Source organism: Hordeum vulgare, chromosome 5H, assembly GCF_904849725.1.
Source record: "Hordeum vulgare subsp. vulgare chromosome 5H, MorexV3_pseudomolecules_assembly, whole genome shotgun sequence".
In the NCBI taxonomy this organism is placed as follows: Eukaryota; Viridiplantae; Streptophyta; class Magnoliopsida; order Poales; family Poaceae; genus Hordeum; species Hordeum vulgare.
Genome location: NC_058522.1, coordinates 451,148,900 through 451,161,829, shown reverse-complemented (window position 1 = coordinate 451,161,829; position 12,930 = coordinate 451,148,900). Strand labels below are relative to the sequence as shown.

The following is a 12,930-nucleotide window of genomic DNA, read 5'->3' as shown; positions in this document are numbered from 1 at the left end:
ACTTATAAATTGCATGTGATGTTAATCCTTTTATGCACCTTATTTTGCTTAGAACGACGGTAGCATTATGAGGTGATCTCTCACTAAAATTTCAAGACGAAATTGTGTTCTCCCCGACTGTGCACCGTTGCTACAGCTCGTCGTTTCGAGACACCACGTGATGATCGGGTGTGATAGACTCAACGTTCACATACAACGGGTGCAAAACAGTTGCGCACGCGGAACACTCGGGTTAAGCTTGACGAGCCTAGCATGTGCAGACATGGCCTCGGAACACATGAGACCGAAAGGTCGAGCATGAATCGTATAGTTGATATGATTAGCATAGAGATGCTTACCACTGAAACTATTCTCGACTCACGTGATGATCGGACTTGAGATAGTGGATTTGGATCATGTACCACTCAAATGACTAGAGAGATGTACTTTTTGAGTGGGAGTTCTTAAGTAATATGATTAATTGAACTAATTGTCATGAACATAGTCTAATGGTCTTTGCGAATTACGATGTAGCTTGCGCTATAGCTCTACTGTTTTTATATGTTCCTAGAGAAAATTTAGTTGAAAGTTGATAGTAGCAAACTTTGCAGACTGAGTCTGTAAAACCGAGGATTGTCCTCGTTGCTGCACAGAAGGCTTATGTCCTTAATGCACCACTCGGTGTGCTGCACCTCGAGCGTCGTCTGTGGATGATGTGAACATCCGACATACACGTTTCTGATGACTACACGATAGTTCAGTACAGAAATACTTAATGGCTTAGAAGCAAGGCGCCAAAAACGTTGTAAAACGTCACGGAACATAAGTGATGTTCTAAAGAGATGAAATTGTGATTTCATGCTTGTGCCCTTGTTAAGAGGTACGAGACCTCCGACAAGATTCTTTGTCCACAAAGCACAGGAGAAAAGGCTCAATCGTTGAGCATGTGCTCAGATTGTCTGAGTACGACAATCGCTTGAATCAAGTGGGAGTTAATCTTTCAGATGAGATAGTGATAGTTCTCCAAAGTCACTGCCACCAAGCTGTGAGAGCTTCGTGATGAACTATAACATATCAAGGATACATACAATGATCCTTGAGCGATTCGCGATGTTTGACACTGCGAAAGTAGAAATCAAGAAGGAGCATCAATAGTTGATGGTTTGTAAAACCACTAAGTTTCAAGAAAGGCAAGGGCTAGAAGGGATACTTCGTGAAATGGCAAAACAGTTGCTGCACTAATGAAGAGACCCAAGATTAAACTCAAACCCGAGACTAAGTGCTTCTATAATGAGGGGAACAATCACTGAGGCGGAGCAACTCAAGATACTTGGTAGATAAGAAGGCTGGCAAAAGTCGAAAGAAGTGTATTTGATATACATGATGTTGATGTGTACTTTACTAGTACTCCTAGTAGCACGAGGGTATTGGATACCGGTTCGGTTGCTAAGTGATTAGTCACGCGAGATGAAAGCTACGGCATAAACGGAGACTAGCTAAAGGCGAGGTGACGATACGTGTTGGAAGTGTTTCCAAGATTGATATGATCAAACGTCGCACGCTCCCTCTACCATCGGGATTGGTGTTAAACCTAAATAATTGTTATTTGGTGCTTGCGTTAAGCATGAACATGATTGGATCGTGTTTATTGCAATACGATTATTCATTTAAAGAGAATAATGGTTACTCTATTTTCTTGAATAATCACCTTCAATGGTTTATTGAATCTCGATCGTAGTGTTACACATGTTCATGATATTGGTGCCAAAAGATACGAGTTGATGATGATAGTACCACTTACTTGTGGCACTGCCGCTTGAGCCATGTTAGTATAAATTGCATGAAGAGGCTCCATGCTGATGGATCTTTGTACTCACCTGATTTCGAATCACTAGTGACATGCGAATCATACCACATGAGCAAGGCCTTGTTTTCATTGAGATGAAATAAGATAGTAACTTGTTGGAAGTGATACATTTTGATGTATGCAGTCCAATGGGTGCTGAGGCACGCAGTGGATATCATTATGTTCTTACTTCACTGACGATTTGAGTAGATACAGGAGTATTTACTTAATGAATCACAAGTCTAAAATGTTGAAAAGTTCAATTCCGTTTCAGAGTGAAGTTCGTCGTAACAAGAGGATAAACTGTCTACGATATGATCATGGAAATGAATATCCGAGTTACGAGTTTTGGTACACAGTTAAGACAATGTGGAAATTGTTTCGCAGTTCATGCCACCTAGAACATCATAGTGTGATGATGTGTCTGAACGTCATAGCCACGCACTATTTGGTATGGTGCATACTATGATGTCTCTTATTGAATTACCACTATCGTTTATGGGTTATGCATTAGAGACAATCGCACTCACTTTAAATAGGGCACCGCGTATTTCCGTTGAGATGACACAGTATAGACTGAGGTTTAGAGAAATCTAAACTGACGTTTCTTGAAAGTTTGGGGTTTCGACACTTATGTGAAAAAGTTTCGGTCTCATAAGCTCGAACCCAAAGCGGATAAATGCATCTTCATAGGATATCCAAAACAGTTGGGTACATCTCCTATCTCAGATCCGAAAGCAAAGTGTTTGTTTCTAGAAACGGATCCTTTCTCGAGGAAAGGTTTCTCTCGAAAGAATTGAGTGGGAGGGTAGTAGAACTTGATGAGGTTACTGAAACATCACTTCAACCAGTGTGTAGCGGGGCGCAGGAAGTTGTTCATGTGGCGCCTACAACAATTGAAGTGGAAGCTGATGATGATGATCATTGAGCTTCGAATCAAGTTACTACAAACCTCGTAGGTCGACAAGGTCGCGTACTGCTGCAGAGTAGTACGGTAACCCTGTCTTGGAGGTCATGTTGTTGAGCAATAGTGAACCTACGAGTTATGGAGAAAGCGATGGTGGGCCCAGATTCCGACAAATGGCTGGAAGCCATGAAATCCGAGAGAGGATCCATGTGTGAAAACAAAGTGTAGACTTTGGTAGAACTACTTGATGGTCACAGGACTATTGAGTAAAAATGGATCTTTAAAAGAAGACAGACGATGATGGTAATAAGTCACTATTAAGAAAAGCTCGACTTGTCGCAAAGATGTTTTCGATAAGATCAAACAGTTGACTATGATGAGACTTTCTCACTCGTAGCGATGCTAAAAGTCTGTTAGAATTATGTTAGTTGTTGATGCATTATTTATGAAATATTGCACGTAGGATGTCAAAACATTGTTTTCTCGACGGTTTCCTTGAGCAAACATTGTATGTGATACAACCAGAAGGTTTTATCGATCCTAAAGATACTAGCAAGTATGCAAGCTCCAGTGATCCTTCAATGGACTGGTGCAAGCATCTCGGAGTTGGAATATACACTTTGATGAGATGATCAAAGATTTTGGGTTTGTACAAGGTTTATGAGAAACTTGTATTTCCAAAGAAGTGAGTGGGAGCACTATAGAATTTCTGATAGGTATATGTGGTTGACATATTGTGGATCAGAAGTAATGTAGAATTTCTATAAAGCATACAAGGTTGTTTGAAAGAAGTTTTCAAAGGAGTGCCTGGATTACGCTACTTGAACATTGAGCATCAAAGATCTATGGAGATAGATCGAAAGCGCTTAATAGAAGTTTCAACAAGATGCATGCCTTGACAAGTTTTTGAAAGAGTTCAAAATAGACCAGCAAAGAAGGAGTTCTTGGTTGCGTTGTGAGGTGTGAATTTGAGTAAGACTCAAAACCCGACCATGGAATAAAGAGAATAGACGAAGGTCGTCTTCTATGCCTTAGCCGTAGAATCTAAAGTATGCCATGCTGTGTACCGCACCTGAAGTGTGCCTTGACTCAAAGTATGTTGAGAGGTACAGAGAGTGATCCATGATTGAATCACTAGCAGCGGTCGAAATTTATCCTTAGTAACTAATGGACTAAGGAATTTTTCTCGATTATGGAGGTGGTTAAAGAGTTTGTCGTAAAGGGTTACGTCAATGCAAGCTTTGACACTAATCCGGATAACTATGAGTAGTGAAACGGATTCGTATAGTAGAGTAGATATTTGGAGCATTTCCGAATAGCACGTAGTAGCAGCATCTATAAGATGACATAAATATTTGTAAAGAACGCACGAATCTGAAAGTTTTAGAACCGTTGACTAAAACCTCTCTCACGAGCAAGACGTGATCAGACCCCATAACTATATGGGTGTTGGATTCGTTGGAATCACATGGTGATGTGAACTAGATTATTGACTCTAGTGCAAGTGGGAGACTGTTGGAAATATGCCCTAGAGGCAATAATAAATTAGTTATTATTATATTTCTTAGTTCATGATAATCGTTTATTATCCATGCTATAATTGTATTGATTGGAAACACAATACTTGTGTGGATACATAGACAAAACACTGTCCCTAGTAAGCCTCTAGTTGACTAGCTCGTTGATCAAAGATGGTCAAGGTTTCCTGGCCATAGGCAAGTGTTGTCACTTGATAACGGGATCACATCATTAGGAGAATCATGTGATGGACTAGACCCAAACTAATAGACGTAGCATGTTGATCGTGTCATTTTGTTGCTACTGTTTTCTGCGTGTCAAGTATTTATTCCTATGACCATGAGATCATATAACTCACTGACACCGGAGGAATGCTTTGTGTGTATCAAACTTCGCAACGTAACTGGGTGACTATAAAGATGCTCTACAGGTATCTCCGAAGGTGTTAGTTGAGTTAGTATGGATCAAGACTGGGATTTGTCACTCCGTGTGACGGAGAGGTATCTCGGGGCCCACTCGGTAATACAACATCACACACAAGCCTTGCAAGCAATGTAACTTAGTGTAAGTTGCGGGATCTTGTATTACGGAACGAGTAAAGAGACTTGCCGGTAAACGAGATTGAAATAGGTATGCGGATACTGACGATCGAATCTCGGGCAAGTAACATACCGAAGGACAAAGGGAATGACATACGGGATTATACGAATCCTTGGCACTGAGGTTCAAACGATAACATCTTCGTAGAATATGTAGGATCCAATATGGGCATCCAGGTCCCGCTATTGGATATTGACCGAGGAGTCTCTCGGGTCATGTCTACATAGTTCTCGAACCCGCAGGGTCTGCACACTTAAGGTTCGACGTTGTTTTATGCGTATTTGAGTTATATGGTTGGTTACCGAATGTTGTTCGGAGTCCCGGATGAGATCACGGGCGTTACGAGGGTTTCCGGAATGGTCCGGAAACGAAGATTGATATATAGGATGACCTCATTTGATTACCGGAAGGTTTTCGGAGTTACTGGAAATGACGAATGGGTTCCGGGAGTTCACCGGGGGGGCAACCCACCCCGGGGAATCCCATAGGCATTGGGGGAGCCACACCAGCCCTTAGTGGGCTGGTGGGACAGCCCACAAGTGCCCAATGCGCCAAGAGAAGAAAAAATCAAGAGGAAAGAAAAAAAAAAGGGAAGGAGGTGGGAAGGGAGGGGGACTCCTCCCACCAAACCAAGTCCAACTCGGTTTGGGGGGGGGGGAGTCCTCCCCCCCTTGGCTCGGCCGACTCCTTGGGGGGTCCTTGGACCCCAAGGCAAGGTCCCCTCCCTCCCACCTATATATACGGAGGTTTTAGAGCTGATTTGAGACGACTTTTCCACGGCAGCCCGACCACATACCTCCACGGTTTTTCCTCTAGATCGCGTTTCTGCGGAGCTCGGGCGGAGCCCTGCTGAGACAAGATCATCACCAACCTCCGGAGCGTCGTCACGCTGCCGGAGAACTCTTCTACCTCTCCGTCTATCTTGTTGGATCAAGAAGGCCGAGATCATCGTCGAGCTGTACATGTGCTGAAAGTGGAGGTGCCGTCCGTTCGGTACTAGATCGTGGGACTGATCGCGGGATTGTTCGCGGGGCGGATCGAGGGACGTGAGGACGTTCCACTACATCAACCGCGTTCTCTAACGCTTCTGCTGTACGGTCTACAAGGGTATGTAGATCGCTCATCCCCTCTCGTAGATGGACATCACCATGATAGGTTTTCGTGCGCGTAGGAAATTTTTTGTTTCCCTTGCGACGTTCCCCAACACCTGCTACCTACTTCGATGATGTTTCAACCGACGACAGTGTGAAGCGGTTGGCCCATGTGTGCCTCGTGGGGCTTTAGATTCCATGGTATTTGGTTGTGGTGGCTAGTGTTCCTCACCCTCCGGGATGGCATCGTTGGTAGTAAAGAGCGTGTTCATGTATGAAGTACAAGATGCGGATGACGGCTCGTAATGACGTCCTTCTTCTTTGAACTCATGAAATGAAGGCGACAATGCTCGGATCTGACGCCTCGGGGATAATCCCTGGTCTATGGACAACATAGCCTCGATTATGTCGCATGCGACAAATCATTTAGTCGTCTCGCCTAGCAGCATGGTCTGCAATGAAGCTCTTTCGGATCTGGTTGTGATGGTTGCTCTCGGCCATCTCTAGTGTTGTCATGGTGATGACAGAATCCAATTATGGGTAACAGTTGGGTTAGCACATTGATCTTCAGGGGTCAAATTGTGAATCTGTCTTTTCTTTATGGGGGTCGTTTGTGCAAAGCTTTAACATAGTTATCACGAACATGCGTGTACATTTTATAAGTTGTTTGTTCAATTAACACGTGGTAATTCCTCTAATAATATATATTTATTTTTGCCAACACATGATGATACGCATTTGAAACGAGAATAAAAAGAACAGATGTAACACTTTGAAAAAATATAGATTCTGAAAAATAGTTAAAAAAGACCGTAGCATGAATCATAAAGCAATCACGAATGCTGGATCGGTAGAATTGCTTTCTCCGGGCAGGCGACCACCCTTACAGCACTTAGAAGTGGGAGGACCGTTTACAATCAAAGAATATATATATATATATATATCTTTTGTACTTAGATTTTCATGTTAGTGAAATATATAAGTGTGCTTGACAATTTTCCGCAACTAAAACTGTCAGAAAAAAAGAATAGGCATCCTCGAAAAAAAAACTACTAACAGATTAGCTGGCAGAGTGCATTACCCCGACAAGAGGAAAGGCGACGGCGATGAGAGCGGCCTGTAGACGCCCGACGGAGTTGAGCGGCGCCACGTGTGGGCAGGCGGCGGCGATCAGGAGGAGGCCAAGGGAGATGCAGCAGACCTGCAGGTGATCCCGCAACGCGTCGGCGATGTCGGCCCACCCGATCGCCTTCGCCAACCGCATGACCGTCGCGCCCCCGCCTCCCCCATGCATGTTCACCCCGTGGTGACAATGGCATTGCCCGTGCCCGTGGTGCCCGTGCCCATGGTGGTTGCTGTGGGCGCGGGGCGTGAAGGCCAGGGAGCGCCGTGCCCGTGGTAGTAGGACCGGAGGAACCGATGCCACCGGCAGCGGCTTGGACGGGAGGTGGTGCGCGAAGGGACGGGGCCTCCAGAGGCGGAGGAGGCGGGCGGAGGGCTGGAGCCGCGGCGCGGCGGACGAGGCGGCTGAAGCCGCGCGGAACTGCATTCCGCGTGGCGTCGCGGAGCAGCCGGCCGGGAATGGCGTCGGCATGGAACGGCGGGCTGTGGCGGTCGGCTCGCTCAGGAGGAGGACTGGTCCATGGTGCTTTTTGAGCCAGATGATCACGCCCGGGGATGGGGCTCATGGTGTCGTCACCGTGTCGATGTATGATTATGAAATGGACGGCTGCTTTTCAAGCTGAAGTGGCAGCGAACGGTGTATTGTGCAATGCTCCAAATCGCTTTGTCTGTGGTTATTTACTGGGAGCGACTGTTTTGTTACCTAGAATGCTGGGTGAGACCTCATATCTTGAACGTGGACCCTGAAACGTCCGAACCGAGTAATCTAGACACGTTATGTCGTCCAACACGATACCTCATCAGTCCACAAACATGTTCGGTTATCTAAAATCTTACAGTTGGACCAAAACCAGGAAAAGTTTTATGGACGTCTGGACCACCACCACCTACGACGTCTAACATCACGGTTTCATCCAAAAACATCTCTAGTGCCCGTGCCCTATCCCCTATCTCACGCGACCACACCTTCCTTCCATGTGTTGCATTCATGTCAGCCCAGAACCTACATCATGTTGAAATTTGGAGGTGGGCCTTAGGCCCATTAGAGAATTTCAGAAAATCTACAAGGGCCCATGTAGGTGGTGGTATGGCAAGGTGGTGGGAGTTTAGTCCCACCCCGCTAGTGGAGGAGAGTTTGGACCCCTTTATAAGGGTCTCTCTTCCACATGCTATTGGAGAGTGAGAAGAGAAGGTGCCCTCGCGCACTCCTCCTCCGCCGCCCGCCTCGCCACGCCTCGTCACGACGCGACGCGGGTTGCGGGAATGAGCCGAGCCGAGCTCATACCTACGTCATACCCAAGAAATCAGATCACATCTGCCTCACGCGTTCGTTCCTTGAACTGCTGCTGCCGCCGGCGACTCCGTCCCGTTTACCGCGTACACGGTCGACGGGAAAGCAGGCCTCCGAAACCTCGCCTCTCCGGTTCCTGTACGGGAGAGGGGCGATTAGGTTTTTATGCGTAGTATGTGCTAGGTTAGCTCAAGATCAGTATGTCATTTACTCAACAATCCAAAAACCTAATGTCTGTAGGAATTTTTCGAGTAATGGTTTTGCTGCTGCACTGAAACCGGATAAGTTTACCGGTACTTTTTTCAAGCGTTGGCAAACGAGAACCACCTTATGGCTCACGGCTATGAACGTGTTCTGGGTAGCCGGTGTCACTCCTACGGAAACTATCACTCCTGAACAGGAGAAGATGTTTAAGGAGGCCACCGTCCTATTCCTTGGAGCAGTCATTAGCGTGATCGGAGATAAGCTGGTTGATGCATATTTACATATGCATGTTGCCAAGGACTTGTGGGAGGCGCTCGAATCTAAATTCGGGGCCACCGATGCTGGGAGTGAGATGTATGTTATGGAGCAGTTCCACGATTACAAGATGGTTGACAACCGTTCTGTATTGGAACAAGCTCATGAGATAATATGCATAGCTAAGGAACTTGAGGTTCTTAAGTGCAATTTGCCGGACAAGTTTGTCGCGGGCTGTATAATTGTTAAGCTCCCTAATTCCTGGAGGAACTTTGCTACTACTCTGAAACATCAGAGGCGTGAGTTCTCAGTAGAGGACATCATCGGCCATCTGAGTGTTGAGCAGAACTCGAGAGCAAAGGACTCCAATGGAAAAGCGGTGGAAAGCTCTTCTGCTGCCAATATGGTACATCAGAGGAACTTCAATTCTCACAAGCCCAAGGGAAAGAACTCTGTCCAACAGAATACCGACTTCAAGAAGAAGGGGAAGAAGCCCTTCAAGAAGAATAAGAAGGGAGATGGCTGCTATACTTGTGGTTCAGAGGAACATTGGGCGAACAAATGCCCAAACAAGTACAAGAAGCCGGCGCAGGACTCCAAGTCCGCAAACATGATTGTGGGCAACAATGAAAGTGGTGCATCTGGGTACGGTAATTTACTTACTGTATTTACAGTTTGTCAGTCCACCGATTGGTGGGTGGACACGGGTGCAAATATTCATGTGTGTGCTGACTTGTCATTGTTCTCTTCTTATCAGGCCACCGGTCGCGGGTCCGTATTGATGGGGAATGGCGCGAGTGCTTCTGTTCTTGGTGTTGGCACGGTCGATCTGAAGTTTACTTCGGGAAGGATCGTGCAGCTGAAGAACGTGCAGCATGTCCCCGCCATCAAGAAGAATCTCGTTAGTGGCTCCCTTCTGTGTAGAGAAGGGTTTAAGTTGGTGTTCGAGTCTAATAAAGTAGTAGTTACAAAATATGGACTTTTCGTTGGAAAAGGTTATGAATGCGGAGGTCTGTTCCGCCTTTCTCTAGCAGATTTTTGTAATAAAGTCGTGAACAATATTCATTCGAGTGTTAATGAATCTGAAGTTTGGCATTCACGTCTTTGTCACATAAGTTTCGGTGTTATGTCGCGGCTAGCAAAACTGAATTTAATCCCAACTTTCACTTTAGCCAAAGGTTCTAAGTGCCACTCGTGTGTGCAAGCAAAGCAACCTCGCAAGCCTCACAAGGCTGTAGAGGAGAGACACTTGGCACCATTAGAACTCATACATTCTGATCTTTGTGAGATGAATGGTGTGTTGACTAAAGGTGGAAAGAAATACTTCATGACATTGATAGATGATTCCACTAGATTTTGCTATGTGTATCTGTTAAATACTAAAGATGAGGCTCTACACTACTTTAAAATCTATAAGGCAGAAGTTGAGAATCAACTTGAAAAGAAAATTAAACGAGTCCAGTCTGATCGTGGTGGAGACAACCTAGCAAAATAGTAAACGCATCTGCAAGCACAAACGTTAGTATAAAGACAACCCTATGGCTCCTGCCGGTTGCCGTACCATCGACGTGCAAGTCGATATTTCTATTACAACATGATCATCTCATACATCCAATATATCACATCACATCGTTGGCCATATCACATCACAATCATACCCTGCAAAAACAAGTTAGACGTCCTCTAATTTTGTTGTTGCATGTTTTACGTGGTGACCGAGGGTATCTAGTAGGATCGCATCTTACTTACGCAAACACCACAACGGAGATATATGAGTTGCTATTTAACCTTATCCAAGGACCTCCTCAGTCAAATCCGATTCAACTAAAGTTGGAGAAACAGTCACTTGCCAGTCATCTTTGAGCAAAGGGGGTTACTCGTAACGATGAAACCAGTCTCTCGTAAGCGTACGAGTAATGTCGGTCCAAGCCGCTTCAATCCAACAATACCGCGGAATCAAGAAAAGACTAAGGAGGGCAGCAAAACGCACATCACCGCCCACAAAAACTTTTGTGTTCTACTCGAGAAGACATCTACGCATGAACCTAGCTCATGATGCCACTGTTGGGGAACGTCGCATGGGAAACAAAAATTTTCCTACGCGCACGAAGACCTATCATGGTGATGTCCATCTACGAGAGGGGATGAGTGATCTACGTACCCTTGTAGATCGCACAGCAGAAGCGTTAGAGAACGCGGTTGATGTAGTGGAACGTCCTCACGTCCCTCGATCCGCCCCGCGAACAATCCCGCGATCAGTCCCACGATCTAGTACCGAACGGACGGCACCTCCGCGTTCAGCACACGTACAGCTCGACGATGATCTCGGCCTTCTTGATCCAGCAAGAGAGACGGAGAGGTAGAAGAGTTCTCCGGCAGCGTGACGGCGCTCGGGAGGTTGGTGATGATCTCGTCTCAGCAGGGCTCCGCCCGAGCTCCGCAGAAACGCGATCTAGAGGAAAAACTATGGAGGTATGTGGTCGGGCTGCCGTGGCAAAAGTTGTCTCAAATCAGCCCTAATACCTCAGTATATATAGGAGGGAGGGGGAGGGAAGAGGCAGCCTCAAACCCTCAAGGTTTGGCCGAAATTGGAGGTGGAGGAGTCCTACTCCAATCCTACTTGGAGTAGGATTCCACCTTCCCACTTGGAAACTCTTTCCACCTTGTGTTTTTTCCTTCTCAAACCTTATGGGCCTTAGTGGGAACTTATTCCAGCCCACTAGGGGCTGGTTTATCTCTTCCCATAGCCCATGAGACCCCTTGGGGCGTGACACCCCTCCCGATGGTCCCCGGCACCCCTCCCGGCACTCCCGGTACACTACCGATGAGCCCGAAACTTTTCCGGTGACCAAAATAGGACTTCCTATATATCAATCTTTACCTCCGGACCATTTCGGAGCTCCTCGTGACGTCCTGGATCTCATCCGGGACTCCGAACAACATTCGGTAACCAACCATATAACTCAAATATGCATAAAACAACGTCGAACCTTAAGTGTGCAGACCCTGCGGGTTCGAGAACTATGTAGACATGACCCGAGAGACTCCTCGGTCAATATCCAATAGCGGGACCTGGATGCCCATATTGGATCCTACATATTCTACGAAGATCTTATCGTTTGAACCTCAGTGCCAAGGATTCATATAATCCCGTATGTCATTCCCTTTGTCCTTCGGTATGTTACTTGCCCGAGATTCGATCGTTAGTATCCGCATACCTATTTCAATCTCGTTTACCGGCAAGTCTCTTTACTCGTTCCGTAATACAAGATCCCGCAACTTACATTAAGTTACATTGCTTGCAAGGCTTGTGTGTGATGTTGTATTACCGAGTGGGCCCCGAGATACCTCTCCGTCACACGGAGTGACAAATCCCAGTCTCGATCCATACTAACTCAACTAACACCTTCGGAGATACCTGTAGAGCATCTTTATAGTCACCCAGTTACGTTGCGAAGTTTGATACACACAAAGCATTCCTCCGGTGTCAGTGAGTTATATGATCTCATGGTCATAGGAATAAATACTTGACACGCAGAAAACAGTAGCAACAAAATGACACGATCAACATGCTACGTCTATTAGTTTGGGTCTAGTCCATCACATGATTCTCCTAATGATGTGATCCCGTTATCAAGTGACAACACTTGCCTATGGCCAGGAAACCTTGACCATCTTTGATCAACGAGCTAGTCAACTAGAGGCTTACTAGGGACAGTGTTTTGTCTATGTATCCACACAAGTATTGTGTTTCCAATCAATACAATTATAGCATGGATAATAAATGATTATCATGAACTAAGAAATATAATAATAACTAATTTATTATTGCCTCTAGGGCATATTTCCAACAGTCTCCCACTTGCACTAGAGTCAATAATCTAGTTCACATCACCATGTGATTCCAACGAATCCAACACCCATATAGTTATGGGGTCTGATCACGTCTTGCTCGTGAGAGAGGTTTTAGTCAACGGTTCTGAAACTTTCAGATTCGTGCGTTCTCTACAAATCTTTATGTCATCTTATAGATGCTGCTACTACGTGCTATTCGGAAATGCTCCAAATATCTACTCTACTATACGAATCCGTTTCACTACTCATAGTTATCCGGCTT

The 12,930-nt window shown here is 45.6% G+C and overlaps 1 protein-coding gene across 1 annotated transcript in view; it reads right to left on the bottom strand.

The window, feature by feature from the left end:
• The window catches only part of LOC123398349 (probable cadmium/zinc-transporting ATPase HMA1, chloroplastic), a 34,614-nt gene extending 27,053 nt beyond the window's left edge, over positions 1 to 7,561 (bottom strand). The window contains exon 1 of the mRNA XM_045092827.1: positions 7,023 to 7,561. Within this exon, the coding sequence (XP_044948762.1) occupies positions 7,023 to 7,535 (513 nt within the window). The 5' untranslated portion in view covers positions 7,536 to 7,561. The remainder of the gene's footprint in view (positions 1 to 7,022) is intronic.
• Between the last annotated feature and the right edge of the window lie 5,369 nt (positions 7,562 to 12,930).